The sequence below is a fragment of the Balearica regulorum genome, chromosome W, assembly GCF_011004875.1.
Source record: "Balearica regulorum gibbericeps isolate bBalReg1 chromosome W, bBalReg1.pri, whole genome shotgun sequence".
NCBI classification, from domain to species: Eukaryota; Metazoa; Chordata; class Aves; order Gruiformes; family Gruidae; genus Balearica; species Balearica regulorum.
This window is the reverse complement of record NC_046219.1, coordinates 5,290,103-5,305,377: the sequence shown is the minus strand read 5'-3', so window position 1 is coordinate 5,305,377 and position 15,275 is coordinate 5,290,103. Positions and strand designations below refer to the sequence as shown.

The window sequence follows — 15,275 nt, the reverse complement described above, 5'->3', positions numbered from 1 at the left end:
CATGCTTTTAAATGCAGAAGAGAACTCTGTTGCTCGGTGTGCTTATCTATATGCAGGCAGAGTGATATTTACTGCTTTTTGCGCCTTGGACTTTGCCTATTGATAAGTGTTTCCATAACTAGAGACCATTATTCAATCTCCCCTCTACTGAGGAAAGCACTGAGAGCATCTACTTCAGTAGCGTTAAGCTTACTCCTATGTCAGTATTCGCAGCCCAGTTTATGTAATGTAGCTATAAAGTTTAAATGGCTCCTTTTGACCTTATGGATATCACTGTTGATATGCAGCAGTGAAACCACTATAGCTCTGAATACAGTCCTGCTCCTTATGTTACTGACTGTGGGCTAGTGACCATCATTTGTTATAAACAGTCATCATAAATCTTCCATGTGCAGACAAAAATAAAGCTTTTACATTTGCAAATTATATAAAGTTGTATAAATAGAAAAATAATTCAGTAAGACCCATGACCACCTCTTTCATACTGAGACAGTTTAACAGCATCAAGTATGCAGTGTCAAAAATAAGTTATTTTCATCTCATTTTGCTTAAACAGCTGCAGTCAACCCTCTAGAAGTTAAAACATCTTTAAGAGCATGCACTCAAAAAAAATATTCTAGAATAAATTTTATATTGCTTAGGTATATGTAAGAAGTTGTAGGTTGGGTTTTTTTTAATTATTGTTATTTAAAAAAAACAAACACCAACTTAACTGATTTTGAGTCCTACTGGTTGTTGCAACACACTGTAGAAGACATGATACTGTCATGGGAGGTATGCAGTCACTCAACATGAAGCAATATCACTTGCTCCTCAGGACACTCAGCAAATGATTAATTTTAAAATTAACTCATCTACCAGCTGTTCCTTCTCTGTGATGCTCCAAAGTACATTATGCTTGTGAACTCGCAGATGGAGTCAGCCAAACGGGTTTAGGAAAGGTTCCCCCTATGCATACCCTATATGGCTTTGTACATTTAAATATGCATCAGTCTTTGGAATACAGAATACACAGCAAAGAAACAAAACCACCTGATCCACTCTATGGTGCCTTCTCCCAGCACTTCAGATACTAGTAGCATAATGTGCTGTTGGACAGTTAAGGAAGAACAGGTAAAGCTTGATGTGAGAGAAAAAAAAGCAGGGCAAACTACAGTAAGTACATTTTAAAGCTAGCTGCAGCAGTACTCTTCTCCCATTATTCTTTGGGGTCTTCTAAACATAAAATTCGTTAGCATCACAAAGCAGCCAAGCACTTGCAAGCACCTCCATGACAGGCAATAAGCTATCTGCTGCACTGTGACTATTTTCAGCTCCAACTTTTTTTCCAGTCAGGTAACAGTTCTTTGTCTCATGGACTTTGTAAGTCTAAATAATGTTCAGTAATGCAAATGAAACCAAAAACAGAGAAAGGATGGCTTGAGCAATAACTTTCCTCTTTCAAAGGAAAGGATAGACGGAGTGCCTCGTTTGTTTTGTTTAGAAACTATTAAGAGGATGTAATAGATTCGTAAGTAGCTAATCAGGACACTAGCTAGGAACAGTGGGTGTTTCTCAAGACTTTGCAATAGTATGCAGAAAGAATCATAACACACCACACTTGTTAGAAAGATTACTTAAGACTTCCTATTAACTCTCTTTATATTTTAGGTAGATTAAATTTTCATAATTAGGAGTCACATACAGAAATACCTACACACTTAATGAGTTGATGAACTGCCACACAAATTATCTCCCCCCTATTTGTTTTTTTTTGTTTTGTTTTCTTAAACCAATTGACTAACCTGCATGTTATTGATTGATTTAAAACACAACAGCACAACCCAATACCTTTTGTTAGTAACAAAAGCAAGGTGAGAGCTGGGTTGAAGGACATCTTTGTAGGCTACAACAAAGGGTACAAGGGGATTTATTTCATCTGTTTCAGTAACATTTGCATTTGAGAAAGCTACAAAGATTTTTGGTTTTTTATTTCAATAACAGACATTTACAACATTCTCCACTGCACAGATGTACATTTCCTCTCGCACTTTCTGCCAACATTAAACTGCAGGAAAGACCTAATTGCTTCTGTGTAGTGACTGAATACCAAACAGTCTCTATTTTAGAACCCCTACAGGGCTACTGGTAGAATTAGGATCTGAATCACAGACATTCAAGGATGTACTCAGTCATGCTCAGGTATTCAAGGATGTACTCAGTCATTCAAGGATGTACTCAGTCATGCTCACTGATATGCCCATATGTGACAACAAGAAAATCCCAAATTGATATGTACCTTTATACATGCAAGAGACTTAAAGCAGACAGAGCCCTCACCCTAATGCAATCAACATGCTTGAGATCTGTATGGTCTTGTTAATAACTCCACTCAGCTATGTAACCTAGTTTTCGCATTACATTCCTTTTAGTAGTGCTACTGCTTCTGCCCAAAACACACTATCACATCACATTGCATAGCATCTAAAATGTTACTGAAGCCTGTAGATGAGTTATTTTATCAGGTACTTCACTGTCAGAATGAAATGGTTCTGTAAGCCCCAAAATAACGCACATACCACACTTACTTAGCCAGAGCACTGAAGGAGTGGCTGAAAGACTTCGCAGCTAGATGGAGCAGAGTCTGTACAAAAACTTCTATTTTCAAAGGATTGAAGGTGAATCCTTCATCTGCAAGTTATTTAAAGTTAAAACAATAAGTACTTCAAGTAGAGTTTTTAAGTTGCTCCAAAATCTTTAAAGATAATTTTTGTAAAATGAATTAAAGCAATAAATTAAGTTTCAGCAACTGGAGTTTGCAAGCCTGAACAGGGAGTTAGTAAATATCTTCTAAAAGGTGCAGATCTTGGAACTTCCATCTGTCATGGAGAAAACATGTAGAAATAGTTCCAGGTTAACAAGAAATAGCAGCAAAGAGACAGCTATGCTAGTGGCATCTAACAGCACTGATGGAGAGAAGCAGAGAACAACAGCTGAAGATGCTGCAGAAGTCTGCATTGGGTTGGAGACAAAGCAGGCCATAGATCATGGGAAAGGGGGAATGGATGAGAAGAGAGGAAGTTGCAGATTATAATACAGAGGTTGGGTATTTGTAATGGTTGGGAAAGGGGGGCACCAATTGTGCATAGGGGATGTAGGACACTTGAGGTGAATGATTCTGAATCCCCTGGACGCTACTGTAGACCTACTGGCAACAATGGGTAAGAAAAGGAACATCAATTACTATGTGGTCTTTATAGCAAAACAAGGAAAACAATACTGGCTCTCAAGCAAAAAAATGCTCGCTGCTGCTCTGTGCCTGCATAACAGAACACTTACAAGTATTGCAGTATTACCCAAACTGTCCCTATGTTTTAAAGATCATTCCTCAAACTTGTAACTCACACTCCTTTCAGACCCCAAGAGCACATTGGCTTTGGAAATGGAGCATTAGGTGTGGCTGGACCAACAGCAAAGCTGGAAAGAACTTGAGCCAGTTTCATTTAGATCTAGGGAAAGCTAAGATAGCCAAGGTGCTAGCTTTAACTGCTATGGGACTATATCAACAGGAGGCATGCTGTTACGTAGGGCAAAGGCACTGGATCTTCGGGACAAAGCTGACACCATGAAATGAGCTCTAATGCTGAAGGCAAAGGAAAATGTTAAAAATCCTTCATGCCACTTCCGTGGATAATTAGCAGAATTCACATCAAGGGTCAGGTTGCTTCTATTAACTATAACAGACCTGTCTCTGTAGATGACAAGAACAGAAGAAACACTGAAAATTGTATGTTACTTCCATTTATTGTTAAACTGAAACTAACTATTAGAAAGGAAAGCATACAATTCAATTAGCAGCAGAAACCATAAGTACAGGACAGCAAAATGTAAGCAAAACTAATGACAACCTTGCAATGCCTAATATCAGATGTCCTTACCATCATCGTCATCCTTATTTGGATTAGGCACATCTTTTAAAATGTTGAAGATTTCATCGTTACTGGCCTTATTTTTAATTGCAATTGTTAAACAGAGTGCTACGGTATACCCAGGAAGAGACCCTAAATGAAAACAGAAAGTTCATATAATCCTTTTCAAGTCTAGGATGGAATGAATATTTTTACATTAGCATGTTTCTCAGAAAAGCATGTACACTTCCCAGCTACCCCCAAAACTTGCTGCTCCCAATACCACTGTCCACATGACTATTCCATAAAATTCATTGATGAGTTTCCTATTCTTCACAAATTCAAGCCCTTTTCTAGCACCTTCAGAGTTGAGAGGGGAATATCCCCTGATTAAAACTCCATTCTAATTTCCATCAGCTTCTTGAAAATGCAATACTTACATGCATTTTCTCACTTATCTCTGCCTTCAATAATGACAGATCCTTCACGTGATTTGCTGCCTCTCTGCTTGTATCATTAACAATAAAAGATTTTACTAAAATTTTGTTTGTGCCCCATTCATTCCAAAACAAGTCCACATTATCTTTTGCTACATTCATTTCTGCACAGTATTCTGCCTGAATAATGGAAATAAATGAAATTTTTTTTTAGACTCCTGGCAAACCAAAGCAATGCTGTAACACCTAGACTGCAGTCACCTCAGCATGATTTAACTTCATACAGCTAGACTTTCTTTTATTTTTTAAAAAAAGGTTTAGATTAGAAAGATCCAGACATAGCACTAGATCAAAATCAAGCATATTTATTATATTTATATCCTTTTATATCGGCATATTTATATCCTGGGCTGTATCAAAAACAGCATGACCAGCAGCAGGTCAAGGGAGGTGATCCTGCCTCTCTACTCTGCTCTGGTGAGACCCCACCTGGAGCACTGTGTCCAGCTCTGGGGCTCCCATCATAAGAAAGACATAGACCTGCTCAAGCAAGTCCAGAGGGAGGCCACGAAGCTGATCAGAGGGCTGGAGCACCTCTCCTATGAGGACAGGCTGAGAGAGTTAGGATCATTCAGCCTGGAGAAGAGAAGGCTCCAGGGAGACCTTATAGCAGCTTTCCAGTACCTGAAGGGGGCCTACAAGAAAGATGGGGAGGGCCTGTTTACATGGGCATGTAGTGATAGGACAAGGGGTAGTGGTTTTAAACTGAAAGAGGGTAAATTTAGATTAGATGTTAGAATGAAATTCTTTACTGTGAGGGTGGTGAGGCACTGGAATAGGTTGCCCAGAGAAGTCGTGGAGGCCCCCACCCTGGAAGTGTTCAAGACCAGGTTGGATGGGGCTTTGGGCAATCTGCTCATGGCAGGGGGGTTGGAACTAGATGATCTTTGAGGTCCCTTCCAACCCAAACCATTCTATGATTCTATGATTCTATTTCAGCTGAGTTCTCCTTCATGAAGTTAAGTGACTTGACACTCAAACTAGGACATTCCCTTGCTTTGAAACAATTTGCTTGGAATTGAAGTTTCAGTAACTTAAATACTTACTATTGCTTTCATCTCCATATTTGTAAATACACACTGGGTTTGCAGGACTGAGGACAGAAAAGCTTGGAGGAACAATGTCTATTATTCGCTGATGGTAGGAAAGCCTATAAAAGCAAGTTTCACAGCAGTAGAATTATAATGGCATACCATCATCAGGGCTGACAACTCACTGATTTAAAGTATTTTTCCTATTTTTTAATTTGAACTGTGCAAAAAAATAAAAATAAAAATGTTTACTCAATGCAATGGTAGTTCCTGACAGATAGCAAGAGCTAACTTAATCAAAACTTTCTAGTAGATGCTTAATACTAGAATTTCATCCTCACACAAGTCTAAGATGCTGTAGGTACAAATGGTAAAATACCAGTATTAAAAGCAGGGGAGGAAGAGGAAAAAGAAAAAAAAAAAGCTTAAATCAAATGGCTTCATTTTACCTTCCATTTTACTCACCTTACACTGAATTCCTCTACTAAATCAAAAGGAGCCACAGACAAAATGAAATCTGCTTGCAGCACAACAATTTCACACTTTGTATATTAAACTCTCACAAAACAACACGTAAGCTTTTTCCATGTAAAATACTGAATTACATAGTGTCTTTGAACATTTTGCTCTTGCACTCTCCTATACCCACCATTTCCACAATCATTAGCCCAATCCTGACAGCTGTTGTGCTTTTGCAGCTTCTTTTTAAGGTCCATGAGAATCAGAGATGCCCAGAACAATCAAGATACTTATTTATCTTAAACTAGGGATATAATAAACCCCCCTATTTCTGTGAATAACCACTATTTTCCAGCAAATTACTTGTACTCTTTTTCCTTCCCTGTCTGCTCTATTATCAACTCTTTATCTATCCCCAAGCAGAAAAAGTAAAGCTTTCTTAATTTGTACCTAGAAGCATGAACAAGTGGGATGTCACCTCCACTTGCTCCACCTATTTGTCCCCCAGTCCACTAGGATAAGCAGTGCCCTACAACAGATACACTAGAACAAAACTGAGCAAGACAACAGAACAGACTTTAGCTAAAAAAATTAACTGAGAAAATATGTATGCTTAAGACAAGAGCTGCATTAAAAGAAATGCATCACTACCTGGAAACAATGGCCAAACTTCAATTTAATGTAACTACAAAAGTAAGATGTTCGGAAGTCTTACTTACCTCATGCATTTTTCCAAAACCTCTCTCACAAATTTGGATTTGGGCTTCTCAAGGTCCTGAGTAAGACAGTCTGACCTATCAAAGAAAAAAAAAAACCAAACCAAAACCAACCCAAAAATACCCCACACAATAATTTTTAACAAATGTATTTGTGTTCTACTCAGTTTTGGTCTGATATAACAGGTAGGGATCATTCACTGGATAATCACAATTCATAAAATCATTCAAGTTGGAAAGAATCTCAGGAGGCTACCTACTCCAACTTCCTGCTCGAAGCATGGTCAATAATGAATTCAAACCAGGTCACTCAGGGTTTTGTCCAATCAGTTCTGAAAACCTCTAAGAATTGAGATGCCACAACCTCTCTGGGCCCCTGCTGTAGTGCTTATCCTCACAATGAAATATTTTGCTTTATATCCAGATGGAACCTCCTCTGTTTGAATTTATGGCCACTGTCTCTGATCCTCCTGTCATGCACCTCAGTAAGGAGACTGGCCTCGTCCTCTCAGTAACCTCCTCGTAGGTATTAGAAGGCTGCTATTAGGTCCCCCTGAAGCCTTCTCTTCTCCAGGCTGAACAAGCACAGATCCCTCAGCCTCTCCTCATAGAGCATGTGCTGCAGCCCCCTGACCAGCTTGGTGGCCCTCTGATTAACTCCCACCAGTTTCTCAATATCTGTCTTGTATTGGGAGGGCCAAAACTGGACACAGTACTCTAGATGAGGTCTAACAAATTGCAAGTAAAGGGGAATAATCACTTCCCTCAATCTACTGGATGCACTCCTGTTGACAGTTCCCAGGATACTGTTTGGCCTTTGTCACTGCCAAGACACACTACTGGCTTGTGTTTAGCCTACTGTCCAGCAGAACCCCCAAGTCCTTTTCAGCAGAGCTGCTCCCCAGCCAGTCAGTCCCCCATCTGCACCACTGCAGAGGGTTAGTTCATTCGAAGTACAGGACTCTGCATTTGTCCTTGTAGAATTTTGGGAGGTTCCTCTCAGGCCATTTCTCCAGCCTGAATAGGTCCCTCTGAATGACAGCCTTGTCCTCAAGCATATCAACTGCACCCCCAAATGTAATGTTGTTTGCAAGCTTTCAGTATACAAGGCAATGAGGTTGGTCAGGCATGATTTACCCTTGGTAAACCCATACTGACTGTTCCCAGTCACCTTCTGTCCTGGTTCTGGCTAGGACAGAGTTAATTTTCACAAGGAGCCAGGACAGGTGAGCCGAGCCAGGACACCTTCTTATCCTTTGTGCTCAGAAATGCGTTCCAAAAGGACTCGCTCCATGATTTTCCCAGGGACCAAAAGTGAGACTGACAGGCTTATAGTTCCACAGATTGTTCTGTTGGTCTTTTTTTAAAATGGGTGCAACATTTACCTTTCTCCAATTATCAGGGACTTCTGATCTACACAGCCTTTCAAAGACAATAGAGAGCAGCTTCACAATGAAATCAGCCAGCTCTCCCAGGTGCACCCCATCTGGTCCCATGAATTTGTACTAATTGAGATTTCCCAAGAGATTCCCGACTCAATCGTCTTCCACTACTAGTAATTCTTCTCCTCCTTGAACACTATCTCTAAGCACAGAGACTCGGGAGACCATGTTTGTGAAGACTGAGACAAAAAAAAGGCATTGAGTATGTTAGCTACCTCTGCTGTCACTAAATGACCTGCTCCATTCACCTGCAGGCCTGCATTTTCCTTGTTTATTCTTTTACTGATAATATAGCAGCAGAAGCTCTCATTGCCCTTTATGTCCTTTGCAAATTTCAATTCAAGCTGAGCTCTGGCTTTCCTAATACCATCCCTGCATGCCCAGGCAATGTTTCTAAATTCCTCTTTTGTAGACTGTCCTTGCTTCCACCTCCTGTGCACATCCTTTTGCATTGGACCTCAGTTATGATCTCCCTGATTAGCCAAGCTGGCCTACTTGGTTTCCTGAATATCAGGATAGACCATTCATGTACTTGGAGGAGGGTGTCCTTAAAGACCTGACAGCTCTTTTGAGTTCCTTTGCCCTTCAGAGCTGTCTCCCATGGGATCCTCCCTACCAGTCCCCTGAATAAGACCACATCTGCTCTCCTGAAGTCTAGGGTCTGTACTCTGCTACTCTCCTTCCTCACTCCCCTCAGGATCTTGAGCTCCAGTATTTCATGGTTGCTACAGCCAAGGCTGCCATTGATTATCATATCCTCAATCAGTCCTTTCTTGTTAGTGAATAGCAGAATCAGCTGTGTGTCGCTCCTGGTTGGCCCATCCAGTACCTGTGTCACAAAGTTATTCCTGACACCCTCCAGAAATCTCCCTGACTACTTGCATCCCTCTGTGTTGCCCTTCCAGCAGATGTCAAGGAGGTTTAATTCCTCCATAAAGAACAGGGCCTGTGATCCAGAGAATTCTTCCAGTCATTTAAAGATGACTGACAGCTTTGTAATCCTGATCAGGTAGTTTGTAACTCCCACCATGATGTCACCCTCACTGGCCTCTCCTCCCACCTTGACCAACAAGCTCTCAATCAGCCCGTTGCCCATTCCATAGAAGAGGTCCATGTATTCAATCTGGTCCTTCACATAGAGGGCAACTCCTCTCCTCTTCTTCCCTGCCTGTCTTTTTTGAAGAGTCGGAATCCATCCATTAGAGAACTGTGGTTATATGAGCTCTCCCACCACAGCTCAGCTACTCATCACAGTTCTTCATCTGCACACAGAGCTCTAGCACTTTGTTTCCCAGGCTGTGTGCATTTGTGCACAGGCACTTGAAGGGGGCCCTTTTGTCCTGCTTTATCCTTCCAAGTGCTTTCTCACTCCCATCACCCCACCCCATGTACTTTTCACACCATTTTCCATTACCTCATGTCACTTCATGGTATGAACTCCATGTCCAACATACCTAGTTGAAAGCCATTCTCACCAGGTTGGCAAGCCTGTTGGCAAAGATGCTCTTGCCTCACCTTGCCATATGGATCCTGGCTTTCCTTAGCAATCCTCATTCCTCAGAAGGACCCACAGTCATAAAAGACAAAGTGCTGCCTGCAACATCAGCCATGCAGCCAGCTGTTAACTCACAGAATGCACCCACTCCTCATGTAGGTTTGAGAATACCACCCATGTCCTTCACCTTTGTCCCCAGAGCTCTGTAGTTACTCTTGATATATTCCAGGTCTTCCCTGGCAGTGTTATTGGTGCCCACGTGGATGAACAGCAAGAAGTAATAGTCCAAGGGCCAGACAAGTCTTAACAGTCTCTCCACAACCATCCTGGATATGGGCCCTTAGCAAGAAACAAAACTTCCATGACAGCATGTCTGGTCAGCAGATGGGTGCCTCCATCCTCTGCAGAAAGGGATCTCCAACTATTATCATCCACTGCTTCCTCCTGGTGCTAATGCACAATTCATGCCCAGCTGGCTCTGAAGCCTCCCTTACAGAGCCTGTTCCCCTGCATTAACTATTACAGGACTGTACTGATCCTATAAATTCAGAACTAAGGGCAGAGAAGGAACCTTTCTCCTGCTCCAGAAGTTACAAGTCTCCGGCCTCCCCTATCTGGGCTATTTCCATCCACCACCGGTTTAAGTGTAGCTTCTTGCTGTCCCTTCTTCCTTGCACTATGTGGCTCAGGCTCTGGTCTTTGCAAGGTCTCTGCGCAGACCCTGTTGATCCGTTTGCCTTCCCTAATGCTACAACAGTCTGCTCACCTCCTTACACAGCTCCTTTACCTGGCGACTCTGTGCTCTTTGACCAGAGCACACCTCCCACAAGCCACCACTACCTCCTGCTTCAGGCAATTCCTGCAGCCCCAGACCTCAACAGTGACATTCTTCCTCTAAAGCTCCATCTGGAACAAGGCTTTTAATTTACCAGGGGTGTTGTTTCCAACCAGTGCTGGGGACAGAGCCCTGTGGCACATCACCACCATTGCTGTACAGCCCTACGCTGTCTGCAGCTCCCTGGTGTGCTGACTGCCCTGCTAACTGCTTCTGTTTTCTGTACTCTGGGAGCTGCATTTCTGCTTACCAGCTAAACAGGCATCACTCACAGCAGCTGACGAGCAGATTACTCCCTAGTCAGCAGACTGTTTTAGACTTTCATGTTTTACAGTGTACACAATTTGAAGATAAGGAGCCAGTTTATCACTATTTCCTTATCGGCCATTAGCAATCTTGGGAATCCCATCTTCATAAGGTAACTTTTTGAATGGCTTCTCTGAAAAATGAAAGCAGTGTTTGCTCTGTTGGTTAGACTTTGGCTTCTTAGCTGATATTAAATATATTTCAGAGAAAGAGAAGTCTCAAAGACAGTTATATTCTTAAAAGTTTTGTGAAAACTGGCAGCTTGGTAGAGATATCCATATCAGTGTTCCCAACAAGGGGAATGCAGGCAAAGAAAAAACAACTATTATTTGAAGGCTCCCACTTGGTCAGTCAACATGAACAAACTTGATAAGCAGCAAACATACAACTCCCAATTGGCACAACACAGGGGACATAAGTAAATCTGAAGTAATGCATCACATACAGGGCTGCATCCCTCTTCCCAGGGACACCTAGGCACATTGGCTATGGGATGCAGGTATGGTAGTGATATCCATAAAGTAGAATTTTCCACTTTACAGGGACAAAAATGTGTTTGGGTTAGTGCTTAGACACTGTTTCATTTAGGGTTAAATGCACTACTTGCTTTGCTGACGACTATACCTAATTTAAAGATGCTTGACCAATAGTAGATGATGCGGTAATTAATAACCAATTAGCGTAAATTTAGGCAGGTTTTTCTAATCCTGTAACACGATAAATATGTGGTAGTTTCTGTGTGTGGTGTGCTAGCTTTGTGGAATTACCACCTAGCACCCATCTCTGCACAGACATGAAATAAATAAGATACCTCTGCTCTGTGTGTATATTGGTGTACTGCACACCGGGTAAACGATCCCACTTTTGGGACAACAGTAGCAGGCTGCAGAAGTTAGACTGTAGGGAGGACTAAGCCCCCAAGTAATCTTTCTTTATATGTGGGAGCAGGACAGGATGGGAGTAAGCAGAATGCATGGTACCTGGAATACAAGGCTTTGGGAAAGCTATGGTTAGGCACTGAGGGGGTGCAGGGAGCTCCTACTAGAAGCCAAAAGATCAAGATTCAGGGGGAGGGTGGGGGGTCATGTTACAATGGCACTCGGAGGGTTACACCTATGAATGCAAGGAGCCAAAGGGAAGGAGAGTCAAGGCAAATTACTGATAAGTAGGAGAACCCTTCTGAAAAGCTTGCAAACAATTTACTGAGGTGATAAGGACAAAAATCTACAAGCAAATCAGGTTTCCACTGTTTACAGAACACAGTACCACTTGGATATTCATTACAGAAAACTGGGATTGTTTTTGTAGTGACTAAAGGTTACCAACCTTGTCTACCAAGGAATGGTAGTAAACAAGTGTGTGTGGGGTCAAATGTGTTAGTGGAAAGCAGTTAACAGAACCACTATGCTGTGACATTTGCTGGATAAGTTTGAAGGTTTAAGTTCTGATGGGAGACAGAGACTGACTTACCAATCTTCCCAGCTCCATCGGAACTGAAAGTTACTCAGGTGGTGGGAAAACCAGTTAATAAACCTTTTTTAAAAGAAGAAAGCTCTATTAAATACCAGAACTGCAAAGAAAAACAACAAACAAAAAAAATCCCCACAAAACTCCTAATTGACAAGTAGAATACATCTATAAGAAAATCTCAAAGATAAGCCCAAACTCTCCAATCTATAGTCATTAATGCATTAAATAGACATTGATGTTGACTCATACAAAAAGACTGAATGGAGAGTCAAAAGCCAGCCTTTATGGATGAATGTGCAGTCTCTCTTGTTCTGGTGCATATATGAGACTAATGACTTACTAAAATAGGCAGTGAAAAAAACTTAGTGCAAGTCTACAGGTTTTCACATTTTTGCACAGTAATTTTAGTTCTACATAATGCAGACCACTCAAACCACAGAAACACCACTGCTCTTTTCCAGCTAGCCAACCTTCCCATAAACCTGCTTCCAACCCTTTCCTTCCTCAGGCAAATAGGGAGGAAAAGTAGTACATAACAGAAGGGGGTATGGATGTGGAAGAGTTGTTATAGTTTTTATAGCTGCACTGTATAGCTAATCAGACTAGTGACTTGAAGGAAAAAGTTTCTGGGGGAAGAGAGGCAAGTGGTCAGTCCATCCCTTACCTTCTCTTCAAATGGCTCAAGTCTAGAGCCTCAAAAACATTTTGTACAGAACCAAACTGTTTATCGAGGATTTCAGATGATTCTTTTCAAAAATGTATCAATATCCAATGCACAAGAAAAATGAGAAACATTTTCTGTTGTCCCCAAAATATATACTTACCTGTCTATACATGTAGTATTCATTGTATCCAAGCGCATGTAAAGCATTTCTGTGGCTTGTGCAAGCTGAAAGTTTCTTATTAAAGTTAACAGAGAAGCATCTGAAATCATAAGCTACTCTCTCCATTATTCAGAGGTGATTTCATCAACTCTCTACTGACAGCTCCCTGTCTCTATATCATGACTTACCCCATTTTGAAAAGGCCACAGGAATAAATAAATAATGAAGCATGCAGTTTTCTCCAATAAGTAACATCTATTCTCTAATCCAAGTCTGGTTTTCTTCCATTAATTACAGTGAGACCATTAGCTGCTTTTACTGGAAGCCAGAATCCCTACCAAGAGATAACAAAAACTGCATGCTAATGATATGAATGGACATGAATCTCATTATGGACCACATTTTTACGATCTCACTGATTTAGCTTCACATGCTCCTGTTGCTGCCTAATCAACAGACCATCTTCGCTCATCATTAACAGCTCAAGAAAGTACATCCACGCTGGCCTGACCCAAAGGCCATGGCCAGCCAACCCCAATTCTTTGTTGCTATATCCCTATTGATATTTACAGCAAGCAGGTCCCCACAATTTTAGAGATAGCCTAAACTCTCACTGAGACTATGTGGTTACAATCATCGGGTGGTTTCAAGCAGTAAAATAAAAATTTGCGAATGGAATTACCAGTAGGTATGTCTGTTAGTCCTCCATTCTCAGTGACTGTAGCTCATTAGCCACAATCTAAAACTACAATGAAAAGGGGCCAATGCAACACTCAGAATTAACTAGGAGCTGATACTTACTTCCTCACCATTAGCTGAGAGATTATTATTGACTTTATGAATATTCCTAGTCCATTTCAGTGCAAACTCAAACAGGTTAATTTATCTACTACACTTTGCAGTGAAATGGACTAGGAGCACTCATACCGCTGTTACAACAAAAGATTTAAGAAATTAATAATTTCCTTTTCTTTTCCAGGTTTTGATGTGACTATAACCATACCACAAGCTGCCCTGATGTAAAAACAGGGCTCAGAATCATGCAAGTTATTTATTCCATCCCTTGGCTACAAGAGGGCTCCTCAAAAAGATCTGAGGAAGAATTGGAACAAGGTCTCTGCCTGGTCTGCAAGCTAAAGAACAGGCTTAGATGTGAATGCAGGCTTTACTTATGACTGTTGAGCTGTGTTATTCCTTCATGTGAGCAGTGTTATTGGCAAAGTTTCATACACCTAAAGAAGGAAAATTTATTACTGCTGACATTTATTTCTATTCCATCTTGTACAGAACAAACGAAAAAAATACTCCATTTTAAGAAGACTCTTTAGCAGCATGAAAAGGATACAACTTGTGGTAAAGAGCCAGGCTGGAGTTTGCACAGTTCAATGAGGAGTGCTGTGTACATAACCTCAATATGTGGTGGAGATGGAAGCTGAAACAATTCTGCAAATATTACCTACGTGGGAAGAAAGCATAGAATCAGAGCACAGAATCAGAGTGCAGTCATATTCAGCCTGCACAGTCCTGAACTTGAGAACAACAATGCATGCATTCAGCAATTATATACCAAAACAAGGCCCATTTTATTCTGTCAAACTCACATTCTGGGAATAAGAGAGGAGCTTCAAAAGAGTGCAAACTCTTCACCATACTAATATAAGCCTCCTTAATTATCCCTATCGTTTTAGATTAATGCCATGCATAAGACTAGCATTATGTAACAATTCTGTTATGTCCAGTAAATACAACAGTCTAGAAATGTGCACTGAGTTATAGCATGAGCTAACACAATATTATAGCAGAATCTGAGGGAGGAAAGAAGGAAGGGAGCAAGCTAGCTGAATTCATCTGTTCCTGACCTAGGAAAGTATTAAGTGAAAGATAAGCATTTAACATGAAAAAACAGTTGCATGAAAGTGACATCTGTACCTTTCTTATAGCACTGCATTTACTTTACTCACACCTAAGAAGTTATATAAGGTTATTTGCATATCTGTTAGGCAAAAAACTGCTCCGATCCTTGGGATACAAAACATAAGAAAAAAAAAAAAGATAAGGATGATAAAGATAATGTCTCTACTTGAGACATTACATAGGATCATGTTTTTGAAATTCATCAAGTGTTCATTATCAAATGTTCAGATACAAGTTTCAAACTGGCATATCATACTTGGGGGGAGGACAAATCACCTGGCCACCTGGAACATCAGGGCACTGATGACATACCCAGACTCTCTAAAGCTTAAGTTCTAAGTTCTTATGTTGTTTTGACACTTTGGTTTGACAGACACCAATACTACCAACACATACATC

The 15,275-nt window shown here is 40.9% G+C and overlaps 1 protein-coding gene across 2 annotated transcripts in view; it reads right to left on the bottom strand.

Annotated features, from left to right (window-relative positions):
* Window positions 1-15,275, bottom strand: part of LOC142599164 (nuclear cap-binding protein subunit 1-like) — a 58,968-nt gene that overhangs the window by 20,035 nt on the left and 23,658 nt on the right. For both annotated transcript variants that reach the window (XM_075738926.1, XM_075738927.1), the window contains 7 exons: window positions 14,308-14,418; window positions 12,963-13,027; window positions 12,139-12,201; window positions 6,594-6,668; window positions 5,431-5,534; window positions 3,918-4,040; window positions 2,568-2,670 (listed from right to left, as the gene is read on the bottom strand). In XM_075738926.1, the coding sequence (XP_075595041.1) occupies window positions 2,568-2,670; window positions 3,918-4,040; window positions 5,431-5,534; window positions 6,594-6,668; window positions 12,139-12,201; window positions 12,963-13,027; window positions 14,308-14,418 (644 nt within the window). The remainder of the gene's footprint in view (window positions 1-2,567; window positions 2,671-3,917; window positions 4,041-5,430; window positions 5,535-6,593; window positions 6,669-12,138; window positions 12,202-12,962; window positions 13,028-14,307; window positions 14,419-15,275) is intronic.